This window comes from Cydia pomonella, unplaced genomic scaffold, assembly GCF_033807575.1.
Source record: "Cydia pomonella isolate Wapato2018A unplaced genomic scaffold, ilCydPomo1 PGA_scaffold_202, whole genome shotgun sequence".
In the NCBI taxonomy this organism is placed as follows: Eukaryota; Metazoa; Arthropoda; class Insecta; order Lepidoptera; family Tortricidae; genus Cydia; species Cydia pomonella.
The window spans coordinates 798,398-814,624 of NW_026907842.1; the positions used below are offsets into that span (position 1 = coordinate 798,398).

Genomic DNA, 16,227 nt, shown 5'->3' on the forward strand with positions numbered 1-16,227 from the left:
ACATTTTAAGGAAAGCAGAGAGCAACTGAACATCAACCTCCTGTGCTTTGTAGATCATGAGAAAGCCTTCGACAGCGTCCCCCGCAAAGCAATCTGGACAATTTTGGTAAAACTTGGATGGCCTGACAAGTTTGTGAAACTACTGCGATTCCTACTCCTACACGATGAAATGAAGTGCTGCATTACAATCAACGGTGAACCGCCTGAGCTTTTCTCCGTTTCATGCGGGGGCAAGCAGGGCTGCGTTCTTGCACTGGCTCTTTTTGCACTTTACTTTGCATTGTCTTTGAAGAACTTATTTAGGTATTTTATTTATTTATTGAGGAGATAACACAGAAAACATACATGACATGAACAAAAACTTAAATAGCATAAATGTCCTTAAATACAGATGCTTCCATATACGTATTTCACGAAGAACATATACTTAATACCACTTCGGAGCGGACGAAATCAGTGCGAGACGCGTGCTGCCAGCTTTTCCGATCCGCATTCTTCTATATGGACGAAGAACATATACCTAATACCACTTCACTAACATGCGGTTTACAACATTACAAGTGTTTAGAGAGACTTAGTGTATATACGTATGCACTTAAACTAATTACGTAAACTTAGTATATATACTAATTACATATATGTAACTAAATAGGAAGGAAAAAGTTACCTAGGTATTTACCTATAATGTTATTTCAGTATAAATTTGTGACTGCTGTCTTGTTCTGGGCGCGGGATTTTGAGAATATATCGATCTCGAGAAGAGACTTATTGTAGTGGTCGCCCATTCTGTATACAGGTGCACGTTTTCCGGCATTAGTCTTTGTCTTCGGTAGACTGAAGAGGTGTGTAGACCACATTAATTTGAGAGGAGCTCGAAAGTATATTTTGGATTGGAGACTTGGACAGTCTAAGTCGCCTGCACATACGTCACGTAGCATGACTACTGGTCAGAATGCATAGGCATTCGGTTCCGTATGGATGGAGGACTTTTCAATATTTCAAGGTTTAGATCCTGTACCAAGTACCGAGGTCGCGGGTTCAAACCCCGGCTCGTACCAATGAGTTTTTCGGAACTTATGTACGAAATATCATTTGATATTTACCAGTCGCTTTTCGGTGAAGGAAAACATCGTGAGGAAACCGGACTAATCCCAACAAGGCCTAGTTTACTCTCTGCGTTGGAAGGTCAGATGGCAGTCGCTTTCGTAAAAACTAGTGCCTACGCCAAATCTTGGGATTAGTTGTCAAGCGGACCCCAAGCTCCCATGAGCCGTGACAAAATGCCGGGACAACGCGAGGAAGAAGAAGAGATCCCGTACCAAAGTACTCTATGCCGTCATGACAGAAAATATGTACATACGCGGACGATCTATGCTTTGTCTCCAATTATGCGGAAGGTCTACAAAGATTAATGTCAAGTGTTCACATCATGATACTTGCACTACATTTGATCTTAAACAAAATGTCAAAAAGACTGAAGTCATGGCTAACGTTCCTGATAACGCGCCAAATTAAAGTGTATGTATCGGTGACGAGATGTTGAAGCGAGTGGACAGGTTTAGGTATCTTGGTGGCACTATAACAGCAAGCGACCTAGATGCTGAAATAAATGCTAGAATTCGACATGCAGCTGGGGCGTTCGCGAAACTTCGGCCCAACCCAAAGTTCGCTCTCATGACCTAGAGCTCTTCAAAACTTCATAAAACATATGGCACAATACAGCACCATCTATTTTGGCTGTGAAACTAGGGGCACGTTTTTATTTAACCTCTCTATTACAATCAATAATTCTTTACTTTTAGCAAGGAGAATTTAGTATAGAGGCGTATTGTCAAAGTAAATTTTGTAGTCTATAAATTTACTGCCATCTTTCGATACAAAACTAAAACTCCTAGAATGGCATATAGCTATTTGGCCCATGTTCTCTCAGATATGTGTTAAATATCAAACGGTGTACAACATCTTCTCGAGTATGGGCCAAAGGTATATCGCCATCTATTCGAGCATAATCTTTTCTTGATTTTTCGAGGCAAGTTTTTTCTTAGAGTTTATTTATCTGTCTTATATCTTATTAATTTAAGATGATTACTGTCCGCACCGATATGTTTATTTTTTAGACACTTAGCATTATATTGTACTTAGGTTCTACATATTATGAGCACATTTAAATTAGACATCAATTAGCCATCAAAAATCGACATCTTTCTATACCTACCCCCATTTATTTATTTTTTAAATTCTTAGGTACTTAAGTTTAACTATTTGTCTAATGGGCATTTGTAAGTTTAATTAGGTGTTTATATATCTAATATGTATTATTACAGCTTAGAATATTGAAATATTGAACTATTTTTGTCACAACTTCTTACTAATTGAGGTCAACTTACTTTACTCTTTGGGTCACATGTTGGTCAAGCAAATCTTGTCAGTAGAAAAACGCGGCAAATTTGAAAAATCGCGGGTTAGCAACTCTGTTCGAATAATTCCAAAATTGCGTATCATCTGTGTTTTATCTGTGGAATGTAGGTCGTCCATTTTGTTTTTTAACTTTTTTTTTTAGAGATAGAGATCTTTATTTGCATACCAGTATGAAAACGTAGTGATTATATGCTCTTTGCCAGTATGATACATATAATAGTTATTCGCTAGGTACTTTTTTTAATGTGCACACTAAATAAAACTAAATTTTGCTAAAACACTTTTATTTGTCTATAGAAATTATTGAATTCTTAATACAGTTTTCATTGTGAAAACGTTGTCTGCCATTACGAAGAGTAACTTACTTAATACTATAATTCACATTAAATTATTAAAATAAAATGGCCACGTTGCTTACACAAGATCAGGTAAACAATAGCCCTGCACTGAAGACTTTGTACTAGGACACAAACAACTTAACACTTAACATACAAAAAGCAGCTCCCAATAATAATAAAAAAAAACATCGTAGTGAAAGAATAACAAGTGGAATGGTATGCAAATTTCGTAGCTTTTCGAGAATTCTCATCCTTTATAATATCCCTACCTTAATCTGATATAAATAATTAATACTCTGAAAGTAAATAACAACTACGTATATGTATATATAATAGGCACAATGGAGAGAACCCAATATTTTAGAAATTACACCTTTAAGTGGGTTGGCATTATTGGTCATAATTTGAACTGTCATACCATTTGTGTATATTTATTTGGAGAGCAACAAAAAATAAAGTTACAATTTATAATTATACGACACTGCATAGCATATAAAAGGTAGAATGTGGTTATTTTATAATATAGTAATTATCCAGAGATTCGTTACACGCCCTAAACCAACTTGAATAGACATACATTAAGATTTGGTATCATTATGATTTCGAAGCATCTCGTTAGAATGCATTTATGATTTCAATTTGACTCCATACATTTAGTTAGGTAATTAACTTTTTAAAAACCAATTAAAAAGCGTAGGACTAGGGTAACCAAACAAAACAACCATTATAAAAATTTAATCCTGCAGACATTTAGTCTACGGAATAATGATGTATACAAAAATATTATCATCTATCACTTTTATGAACACTTTTAAACGTACTGGTCATCTATAGGTTATTGGTGCACTTAATAAGTTCATAGAAGTTGGATACTTGTGCAACATTTATCTGTAAATAAACTAGGTCTAAGTCTCTATGGGTTTGTTTCTGAATATAATATCGTTGATTCTACAATTCATAAGAATTCTATTTTGTAATTCAAAATAATTTATTACATTTAAATCACGCTTACGAGTTATTTTCACTAATAATACATTCTATATTCTTTTTCAACATTTACCTACTCTATAAGTATGTAATAAAATAGTTAATATTACACAATTACCTCGATACACATGGGTATTATGATAGACAAGTAAGGAGTTAACGAGAACAGTAAATGTTTATAAATGAACTCTACAGACGACAAAATGTTAAGTTTGTGACATTAAAAAGTTTAGAAAAATATTTCATTCTCTTGGTTACACGACGTTACCCTTATTATAATTAGATACCTCATGCAGTCCCTTCTCAGTCGTTTGTTCGAGACGATAATTATAAGATTTATAAGTATACGTAGTATCGAACTGAAATAATAGTGTACTTAATATACGGTAACAAAATAATAGTTCCTGTCCTGAAGATAAATAATTTATGGGGTTGTTCTTCCGGCGATTCCATCGTCGTTAATACAGTTTGTGTAACCAAAGTTAGTACGAACGACGATTGAAGCGCCTTGTATTCACACCTAAGTAGCCGTTAAAGCAACTTTTACCGATGCACATAGTGCAATCAAAATGCCAAGAACGCAACGCTATATTTGCGACACTCAAAGTGAATCCCAAATACCTGTACGACAGGTCAACCAATAGCCGTAAAACTATGACTCGCATTCAAAGCACACTGCACACATCACCATTATTACCACATTTGCTCATGCTATTTATATAATCAATACACCCGCTATCGCATCACTCATTCAACCAACAATATTATATTTTAATAACCCTTCAAATTAAAGTTATGCCCGAAGTTTCCGTCACCCTACTCAACAGGGGGCTCGAGTTACTGAATGCCCTTACTAGATGTCGCGAGTAGTCTCACTTAATATCGACTTTATGTTTATTTCCATTATTCGTCAAGTATTTTATAGTCTACAGAATCTTAATTTATGGCTACAAAGAACATGGCTATAATTTTAATTCTAGTCGTTACTGATAATATTAAATTACTTTCAAGATAAAATGAAACAATTTTTTTTTTTTCATTTTGAATAAAGGGCTTTACCTGCAATGTTGTATACTTTTTTTAGGTTCACTCACTACAGAATTTAGTAAGAAGGTAACGAGAAGTTTAATGTAATACTCAACATGAAATTGGAAATTATTTATGTCAATATTCAAGCTTAGCCAAAAATGGTATGATTTAGCCATAGTAAATATTAATTTTACGGCAATTGAATACTGATGACTGCTAAGCATAAATATTAACAACATGTAATTAGATAAGGGGTTGATCTACAATATACTAGATGCCGCTACAGTAGGCCCAGCACAGGAGCGGCGCGACAGTATCTCGCCCGCGAGTTACGCTACCCGTCCCTCTCTAATTAACACAATTAGAAAAACATATGTTAGGCCTACAGAAATATGTATACTAAATTCTCAGTGCCTTGTCATTTTCTTTTTGTTATCCATAAGCTATTACCATAAAATTATTAGCAATATTGCACCTCCCACATTTAGGTACATCATTATAATTAGGCATTGCTGACGGTTGAATTATCATGTTCTCAATTGTCATAATACCAAAATTTATTTTTTAAATATCGGATGTATGACTATTCTCTTTTTTTTTCTTGTTTTAAAAGGAACCTTGTCTAGTGTCGAGCAATTCCAAAATATCAAAAGCCTAGTAAAACGAGAATTTGGCAGTTTAGGAGCGGCATTCTATGGTCACTATTTCAGTTCACTCTCCAATTTTCAGGGTTCGATTAGTGTCGATATTAGCACTAATATTTAAGCAGCTAGTAGCGGCACCTAGCGGGCCGCGGGCTCACTGGGGGCGGCGTGGCGCAGGCGCGCGCGCAGCTCCTGCAGCGTGGCGTTGGTGGCCGGGTCCGGCTCCGGCGCCGGCGCCGCCGCCTCCAGCCGCCGCGCGCGCTCCGCTATGGCTCGCTCTAGTTCTGCAACGAGAAAAGCACAGCTCACTTATGCAAACATCTACTGTCGTTCGATAGATGGCGCGGTGCGTTGACAAACTATGGCGATATAAGTTTCCGGATTTGGTTGCATAAATACAATATCGCCCTTACGACTCCGATCGATTTCGCGTCAATTATGTGCACCACCCACATTTTACTAGGAAGTTTTAAATCTGGGATAAAATAACTAATGACTTAAATTAAAAATTTAAAAACAGTTTCACTACTAAAATTGGCTAACATTTCGCACCTTGTAAACTTTATCGAAAACCAGCCTGTAGTTACATTATTGCATAGATGATAGGATCAACTACATATGCTATACGCGTGCGCCCGTGAGGGACAGAACATATTACGCAATGCCCCAATTTAAAAACACGTTTTAACATTCCTGAAAAAACCTACCAAAAACAACCTACGTAATTTGGTCGGGTTATTTGTAGCCCACCATAAGCCATACTAAAATTTACGGTGGAGAATAAAAAATTAGACTGTATCAAGGACAAACAATCATAACACTTTCTCTGCTACTCCAACTGAAAGTTCCATAATAGCATCTCGTTCGGTCATCTGCCGGCTTCTCTATGCATTATTGAGACATTTGAGACTCCGTGCTAGGTTAACTTTCAAACCAATACTTTATCCCTTTATTTTCGTGAACAGACTAGCATGCAAGCCTAGTCTACTTATAGGATCCTCGTTCTCCTGCTTTCCTTCTAGAATGACCTTCAAACCAAAATAGATATGTGTACACGACCTCATTAACGAAATATTTAGGTATTTTTGGCATTATTGGTCACATGCACGAATAATTTGGAATTTGACTAGGTATATATAGTAGGTACCACAGCCACACAGTCACGCCGCAAGTATTATTTTTCCTTAAATAACGTCATTTCGTAATCTAAATGTTTGCTTGGTCCAAATTATCGTTTTAATTTAAACAGTGTGTAGACTGTTCGGTTTGGAGGTCCCGGCAAGTTAATACTAACTATAAATAGTAATTAATCATAAAAAAACAAGGCTTATTTCTGAAACTGGTTTGTATTTCATGTATCAGTTAAGAAAATATATTTCAGATTAAAACAAATCTCCAAGAAAACCTAGCAACTTTTTTTAAACAAGTATAAAAAAATACATCATAGGTAAGAATGACTTGAAGGACATAGTTATAAATAATATAGTCGGGTGCCCTTCTACTTCATCAAATAATAATATGACTGAGACATATTCTTGAAGTCAACCGCTGAATCAACCGTCTTTAATTAGTAGTGGGGCAACTTACAAGACAAAACACTAATGAACATTGTTCACACAAGTGTAAACACTAACAATCAGGAAGTATCAAGTGAATTAATGTATGCATTTTGCAATGCAGTCCGCGGCATAAGGCAATTTCTCCCACGCTAGACTCGCTCGGTTTAGAGACTGGACACTGCATGTAATTTCACTTTCAATTAACTTTGGCTATCGACATCCGTAAAGGAAATACATGAATAACTGGCAATCTAGTACGACTAGCCAAAATGAATAAGTACATACTAATGAACCAGCTAATCACGCAAGTATTTTTAAACTTGATACCTACCTAAGAATTACTAAACCTCGTCATTTTATCTTTGTCAGTCATCCGTGCAAGTACCAGAAATTTAAAACAAGTCAAAGAAGATATGTGTAGCAACTAGCAATATTAATGCACAATTAATAAATTGTAACTCGCATATTAAAGTTAATGTATTGATCGATCATTTCCGCAAGTATTCCACATAACTTAAGCTAACTATGCTGCATTATTTCGATGAAACATGTAATGCAGTTTTGATAATAATCGCATACCTGTTCAGAGAATTTAATGTACTTATAAAAGAAATAATTGAGGGATTAAATAAAATTTAAATAATATGCACATTTTTTCAATCTTATTGACATTCTAAATCAAGCAACACTCGTAAAAGATAGGTAGTGGTTTTCAGCAATCTTTGGATAACTCAGCTAAAGCAATCTCCATGTCAAAGAAAAATATGACACCATGAATAGGTATTTATTCGCGAAAGAGAACGATTGCTGGAGCGCATATCAAAGCGAGGTAGTAGGTTAAGGAGATTGAGTGACATGTGGGGATCGAGGTGAACGTCCGTTGCACCTGTGTCGTATGGGCTCGGTCCGGACCGGAGCCCGGCCGAATATGCACGCAAAAACAACTTCGATAACTCGCCTCAAACCAGTTTTTATAATACCGGAATAAGTGCGAAAATAAAGCTTGCATTGTGGAATACTGCAGTATTTGAACGACATTGTTAACACATTTTTAACGTTTAGCCGCAATTTTACAGTGTTTTCTGAAAGCTCACAATAATATTGAGAATCTTGTGACAACACATTAACTCTCTTCGTATTATAAAATTTATCATATTTACGCCCATTTCAAGTATCACAAGTCACTATATGATCGCCATGTCATGAACTCTGTTTATAACAAGTTGATTTTTGCTTTTGTTTTAGCAACATTGTTTACATGTTTTCAAGTTAACATTGTTAGCAAGTTTGAGTAACAATGTCAATTTATTATCAATTTAGCTATTAAACTTTTGGAAAGTGTAGAATTCCATTGCTGTAAACGCAATAGCGCCGACTGGAAATAATGAAGTTATGTAAAAGTTAAAAGCATTTTTGCATTTTAGATATTTTAAGCAGAAAGCAAAGGATTCGTTTGACCTGCTCTTAATTGAGCATATCCCTCCAATGCAACATTAAAAATCATTTTTAATACCTACATAATTATATTAATTTTTAATAAGCGGTAGTTAAACTATCGAATTTGATTTTGGCATTGAAAGTTCAGTCTCGTCATGGACTAGTAGATTAGTTCATGGTCTCGTCGATTTGTATGAATCGCCATAATTTGACACCGAAATTATTAGTCGAATATCGTTCAAGAAATCTGAGCCATCAATTTCCTTCCGCCAAGATTATTAGCGTCTTCTACTGTCGCTATTATTATGAATTATGTTGTACCCAATAGTAGCCATACACGGATACTCCCTTAATATTATGCGGCACGTGCGACTAAACAATCGAACGCAATACCGTCCTTATACCGATATGGATTGGTATCGAATACCGACGTCCGAGTGCTCAGGGAGCTTTCAAGTTCGGGTGATATATTGCATAATTGTTCTCCTTTCCGATAGGTTACATAGAGATTATCGAGTTTTGTTTATTTACCTTAAGTTTTATGGCCTTATGCAACTTATGTACAGTTACCATCACATATATCGGCGCGGATAAGATGATAATTTTCTAACTTGTCACTGATAAGGAACACGAATCCATGTTGGGAGTGCACGTTTGTATATATTCGGCACTGGGCAACCTCTATAAAGATTTTTATGAAGTTAACTTTTTACCTTATTTCAACGAAGTAAAAAAAGAGTAAGTATATTTTTACGATGACGATTACGCTATTTATTTGTATAACACAAGATATGTAGTGTTATTAATTTTACTGGTAACTAGTTTTTTATTAGGCAAGATACACAGCGTGTATTTTTGATACGACCGCATAATTAAAAGGTAGTTAGTTTAGGCTTTAATGAACACACTTTCATAGCTTTTATAAAAAATGGTTGATTTTTATTTTTCGATATAAAATAATTCAGCAAGCAACGTATCACTACTTTGTTTTAACTCAAAACGTCGCTTTTAATGACACGACGTCACAACTGTCACAAGTGACCATGTTGTACGGAATAAATTGCCGCTCGAAAAAATTTCAAAATTAATTATGCTCGGGTAGTTAAGACTATATTGAAAAAATCTTTCAGAATCGTTTTATAACACTAAAACTGACGTCTAATTTAAGTTTGCGGTTATATAAAAAATACACACTGTATAATCTATAGAATCGTTCAATTCGCAAGTATTGTATTAAATCATCCGCAGTTTGCAGCGATTTCACATTTGAAATTATTGCTTGACCGTCAATCAATAGTAATGCAACCTAGCAATTAAGGAAATTTAATTAAGTACTTTTTTAACTTAATTCATGAGTTGAATTTAGCGGAATCTAAATTATACATACCTATTAGAAATCGTTCGGTCAAGGTAATTAGCACAATTCATTTAGAAAATAATATTGATTTTCTTATACATATCAAACTTATAACGTAAATTGCATACAATTTTGACAAATCTCGCATGTTGGTTTGTGTCGCACGAAACGGAAAGTCTCTGAATAAAAATAAAAAACTACGAATGTGGGACAAGCGTGAAAAAAGTTTTCATTTACCGCCATTTGATGTACAGATTATCTTTTAATTAGTTTTAAATATAAAATGAGTTTGTTTGTTGTCTTTAAAGTAACTATAGCAAAAGTTTCGTTTAAAATGAGCGATAAACAAATTTCGGCGACGCCGCCACATATCCGCGAGTTCCGCCAAAAGAGCAACGATGCCCCAATGTTGGCTGTAATTTGGGTTAGTGAATATATCATAGAAAGTTTATAATTTGTGTAGATAAAATAGTGTATGTAACTCCACATAATTAGGCATTAAAACTCACTTTCTTTTCGTTTCTTAAACCCACACTTGTGTTTTAATGCCTTTCATTATGTAGCAGTCACATAAACTACTATTTACATTCGTTACCTATGACCCAATAATGTTAAAAAATCATGTCGTATTTGTAACGTGTCGATACTGCAGATAACATAGTCAAATCGTTATTATTTTTCTTGCATAGTTTTTAATTCTAAACTATAAACCACAAGCTAAATTAAACTATTACTCAAAGTAAAACTAGCAATTTTATCTGTTGAGAAGCATTATGACGTCATACATCATAATACCTAAGATAAGCTTTTAACCTTGACATTTAACTGAATAAGAACCATAGAAAATATTTTTACCTGGCGTTTCCTTGTGTTCCTTAACTTGATTTAAGATCTGCTTTTCTTTGTGTTTTGAAAGGGCCTTTTGTAGTTCGCTCTTCTGGTTCAGGACGTTCTTGCCTCTGAAATAGATAACATAGAAAACTTTAATAAAGGGATAAATACAAAGAACATTCACTTGAATGTTATCAAATACATTAATAATTAGCCTTTTTAATTTTGATTGATTAGCTATTGAGTTATCGAGCATTAAGTGTTCTCTATCACGAGAATCGAAAAATGCAAAACGTAGGTAATATATAAGTTAATTTCACTGATCTAATAAATCTGATATACTGTATTATTGGGTAGATGTCTTGAATAGCCGCAATTGCAGAGCCACAGAGCCGCATCCGGCCCGCGAGTCGCGATTTGCCGACCTTTGATGTTGACAAATTTTGTCGTTAATACATAAAAAGTCGGCAACTCACATGTGCCTTTTGGCAAGCGATAAGCTAAGGCACCCGTTTACTATCCGGCGGCTCGTATACTTGGTTTCCTAGTAGAACTAGGGTTGCCATACATCCCGTATTAAGTATCGTGTCCCGTATTTTTAGCTGTTCCATACCTACATAAATATATGGTAACAATCATCTCTGTTGAACCAGTGTCTCTCCAACTAATTACTACCCCCTTACCCCGTATTAGTTTCAATTCAATAATTATGGCAACCCTAAATATAACAGAACCTAACGCTCTGAATTACCGTGAACTTGCGATAATTCAAAGCTGCTTATCGGAGACTTGAATGTTATCACTTCCTTTTTTAATGGCCATATAAGGTAATGTTTGGACGACCAAACACTAATCACGTGTTAATTAGCAATATCGTTTGCACTGCTATTGTTTGATAAACATTTTCCACATTAAAACATTGACTACAAGGAGAATAAAGTTTGCATGCTTGCTCGTATTTATAGTGTTTGCTGAAGGATTGGTGATAAGATCGTGTTTAAGATATAGTGCTGATAGTAACCAGACAGGTCATTTGTATGAAACATTTACTCGCACCTCACACGTCTAATCTCACAAAAACGTTTCAACTAAAATAGCAGCGTGAACCGTACTCTTATAATAGTTACGCACAAGGTCGGTTCAATCCGTAGGCATCGATAAGCTATTTTTTCTAGAAGTTACTGTTACTAGCCAATATATTTAATATATCTAGGAATATCATTTAGGAAAATTTCATACTATTAAATAAAATAAAAAGATTTTTTAGGAGTTTTCAGTTTAACAGATCAATGATCACTAATAATTACTGATACAAACCATTAAAGCATACCTAATACGAAATCATAGGTTAGCCTACTCAAATATTAATGTGGTTAATAATTATCAGTAGTTAGGTACTCCCACTTACTTAACTAACCAACCCACATGTACCTATAATCTACTCAACGTGATAAACATGTAGTGATTTCAACAACCCAATAATACCTATGCATTTGATAAACAATAAAATTACGCAATTGTTGTTAATTTAATGCAGTAGGCACTCAATATTAGATGAGATAGATATGTGTGTTGACTACAGTTCCTTTAAATATTTCCCACGCAAAGGAATATATAACTTGCATGTGTGCAGCATTTATGACGTCAAACATGTCGTCTATTTTTTATGCAATAACTAACGATACAACAGAGATACATGTACAGGAATGTTACACTACTATAAGTAGAGTTATTTCTTGAATACTATCCGAAATTGCTATAAACAGATTCAATTTCACACCTCTGTTTCAGCAAAAAAAGACCAGTCGGTAATTAAAGCCGGACAGCGTGTACACACATCAAACAAAAACACGTAGATATTTTCCATTATATAAGCCTAAAATAAGTTTGCAATCAGCGAGTTCAGCAGAGCAGAAATTTACGATTGGCCTGCAAACGGCGCGGGAGAAGTGCACTGGAATCGAGTTGACGTCCCATTACCACGGGTACCAACGGTTTAATCCCGACTAATTACAGCCCGAGCGGTGTTGGAGAAATGTAACGCTATTTACATATCGTATTCAGGCCACCAGGCAGAACAGAGTAAGTAACTGGCGCCCGAGGTTCGAGTTCGACGACGGGGATCATAAGTTTAGGTGCAGTAACTGTGTTTAACCCTAAGTCCAGAGCGGCAACAAACTTGCCATCGTTCAAACAAAAACGCATATTTACAATAAGAATCGAAGAATAAGAAGAAGAGTTCGTAATCGAATGACTAGAAAACAATATCAAATTGTTTAAGGGCTAAAGACACGTCAAAACGGCAGCAAAGACATTCTTAAGAACTTCTATAAGTCAAGCTGTCCACTTACTTGAGAAATTTGAACAAGACTCTACCTAATTTTCCCTTAAGGTCGAAAGATGAGATTCAGATAAATGTCGCTTTCGCACAAACTAGTTCCTACGGCTATTCTCGGGACTAGATAAACTTGCCTTGGGCACTTCAAATACTTTTCATGTAACAATTTGGATACCAAAAGCTCGATATTTTGTACAGTGGAAATAAGAATATGCAACCGGCAAACGATGAGGATATTTTGGGCCTCCAGACTTCAAATACGCGCGTACCTATCAGAAATGCAATCAGTAAAGGCCGCGGAGCGAGTAAATGCAAGTCGGCAACTGCGAAGTAACGAAGTTATCGTATCAGATATAAACGTCTTGCGATTGATTTTCCGCGATCAGATCGGCGATGTCGATAGCAAAGTTTAATGTTTGCGTGCTATGTTTACAACTGATTAATCGGGAAATGGCTTATACTTCCACTGGATTTGGTTACCTGCACTTTTCGGGCATTTCACGCGATGCCCGAATCGAATGTGGCTGAAAGCTGTGATTACTTCTATCAATAAATAAGAAATTAGCATGAACACACTTTCACGAATTTCACTCATTATTATTTACTACAACGGGACTTAATCACGTAAAATTAAATTTACTTCCGACGTTTCGAGGACTGCGTTGTCACCTAAATTATTAAAATAAAACCGGTAAATTTAAAACTTAAGTCATTTTACACGTTTAATTCCCGTTGTGGTACCTAAATAATAATGAACATTTGTAGGAGCATTCCACGAACTTTATTTCCTGAGTTGCGAGTTTTTTCGGCGTTGAAAGCAGGCGATTATTTTTCTGTGCATCTTTTTGTCCATTAGTCACAGAAAAGGAAACTCTTGTACCTGCAAGTCTTCAGAAATTAATTCGAGTTTTTACGGGACAACGGTTGATAATTGCATAGAATGCTCCTATAACGTAAGATTAAAGTTCGACTAAGAAAAGTTGGATTTCCTCGGCTTACCGTCTTAGCCATCTGTTGTAATGGAAACTCTGGGAAGTCAGTGCGGCGAGACGACTCAGTGGTGTGATGGGAACATTCCTATAGCTGCAGTGTTTGCGTATAGCGTTGCACTCCCGTTAGCCGACTGGGAATTGCTTCCTTCCGTCAGGGCGCACTGCCGGCGGCGCGGAAATAACAGACCGTGTGTTATCATTGCTTACAAAGTTGAGCGCCCAGTCCAACAAATGTAACTCTGACTTGTGTTTAAATTTTCAGCTATTCACTTATACTGGTTGGTGGTTGGCAGTAGCGTGCGACTCGACTACGATTGGGAAACGATTGGAATAGCACACCAGACCGAGATGGTGACGGCACGCTCATCGGGAAATTAGCTGAATCAACAAGTACCTAACACTCAAAATGAGTCGCTATTTTATTATTTTCAATATGACGGCGTCGGTATTGTGTGTAGACTGTAGATTTCAACTGTTCGGTGTTTCGTATCATGAAACTATTACTTGACATAATATTCAAGGCAAATAATGAAAATAAAAATTATTCTTATAGATTTGTACGGGGAAAACTGTTACGGCCAAAACACGTAGTTTATAATCAAGATGCAGAATTGTTGAGTTACTGGTCTAGCTCTCCAAATATAACCCAATACCATTTAATAGTGAAAGCATCAAGATTATGATTTCTGTTTATAAGTCTTGCTAGAGCCTATACCATAATGTAAGTCCAAATAATATCCATGCCAAAGTGCGTGGACACTATAAATGAATTCCTTTAATGTGTCCATGCGCTTTTACAGCTGTAAATGAAATGTTTAACATATTTTATTTTATTAAATACTTTTTCTGGTCTGACTGTGAACGGTTGTTAGGGTTCCTAGAAGTTAAACAATTTATTTAAATCGGTAACAAGAGCCGTTGTTGTGGTGCTGCGGGACCCACAGTGCGCTACCGGCTACTATTAAGTTTTTTTATTATATAACTTTCAACCTTACATAAACTCATAAAACTCAATAGTTTCGGCATCCGGTTTCATGGGAGATAATGTAAACAAATCCCGACCTATAACAACAATTGGATCGAGGCCCAATTATAAAGCATTAGTTTACAACCAAACCCAATAGATTCTTAAACTGGAAATATTCCCACGTTTTTTCCAGCTTTTTTTATTTCCAATTCAAACCCCGGGGAATGCCGGTGAGATACTTTTATTGAGCAACGCGTTCTTTTCAATTGCAAAACTCATGTAGCAACTATTAGGAATGTGAGAATATGACATAACGTTCGCTAAACAATTGTGGTATATGGAATAAAAACAGAAATTGCTAATCGATAACCGGGTCAGTGGCTGTATGGATAAACGATAATGACGTTTAACAGTATAAATACAGTGACAATAAAATAATTACAGCTGCTAGCATGTTCGGTGGTTAACTCTTGGGCACAAAGACTGCTCGTTCCTAATTAGAGCATTATTAAAACAATTGGAATAAATATATAAAAAAAAAACAATTGCTATTTCACCAAAATGTCTGACTGCAATTGTGAACAGTAAGATTGACATATCGTTCATTACCAAAAATAGTAATAAGTAAAGTTGTTTACAAATAATTGAAAATGTTAACACTACAAAACAAAATGCATTACGTACGGTACGGGCTAAGATAACTTTATTTTTTATTGCAGATATACTACTCTAAACCATGCTACTCTAGCTGAACGTTAGTGAACGGGTTTATAAAAGTGTATAAATATAAATTAAACGCAATTTATTTTATGAGTTGCGGCTCGGAGACAGATGTTGGATAATTACGCCGGGCTCACAGGACGAGGCAGGATGCGGTGCACCTGTGCTCTAAGAATCCGAACATAGCAAAAAGCCAACATGTGTGCTGCAATGCGCATTTATGTACATTTCCATGTTCTGTACGAGTAAAACTATGCTTTCATATTTCAGTATTTCATCCGGTCATACTACAAATAGATATTGAAATGTACCTACACAAACAGAAACATTAATTTGTAAGAGGTCTTTATAGTTATTATGATGGTTCACGGCCCAATTTGAAAAATGCTTATAAGATGTCACAGCGATGCGATCTGTCAGTGCCAAAGTGACATTTCTTCAATCAAAAACGTCACACATTGTTTATTAGAATTATAGGGCCGACAGACAACTATTAACGTTAAGTTCCTTCACTAACATCCGGTTTTATCAATTAGGCCTTCTAGTCTAGGCTTTTGATTTAACTAAGATATTTTACTAACACTGTTTTTATACGTAAAAACTAGGTTTA

At 35.6% G+C, this 16,227-nt stretch overlaps 1 protein-coding gene across 1 annotated transcript in view; it reads right to left on the minus strand.

Moving 5' to 3' along the window:
- Positions 1 to 2,685: 2,685 nt before the first annotated feature.
- LOC133533701 (actin-associated protein FAM107A-like) overlaps positions 2,686 to 16,227 on the minus strand; it is a 42,871-nt gene continuing 29,329 nt past the window's right edge. Inside the window, exons 3-4 of the mRNA XM_061872732.1 lie at positions 10,625 to 10,728; positions 2,686 to 5,700 (exon numbers count right to left, since the gene is read on the minus strand). Of these exons, the coding sequence (XP_061728716.1) occupies positions 5,555 to 5,700; positions 10,625 to 10,728 (250 nt within the window). The 3' untranslated portion in view covers positions 2,686 to 5,554. The remainder of the gene's footprint in view (positions 5,701 to 10,624; positions 10,729 to 16,227) is intronic.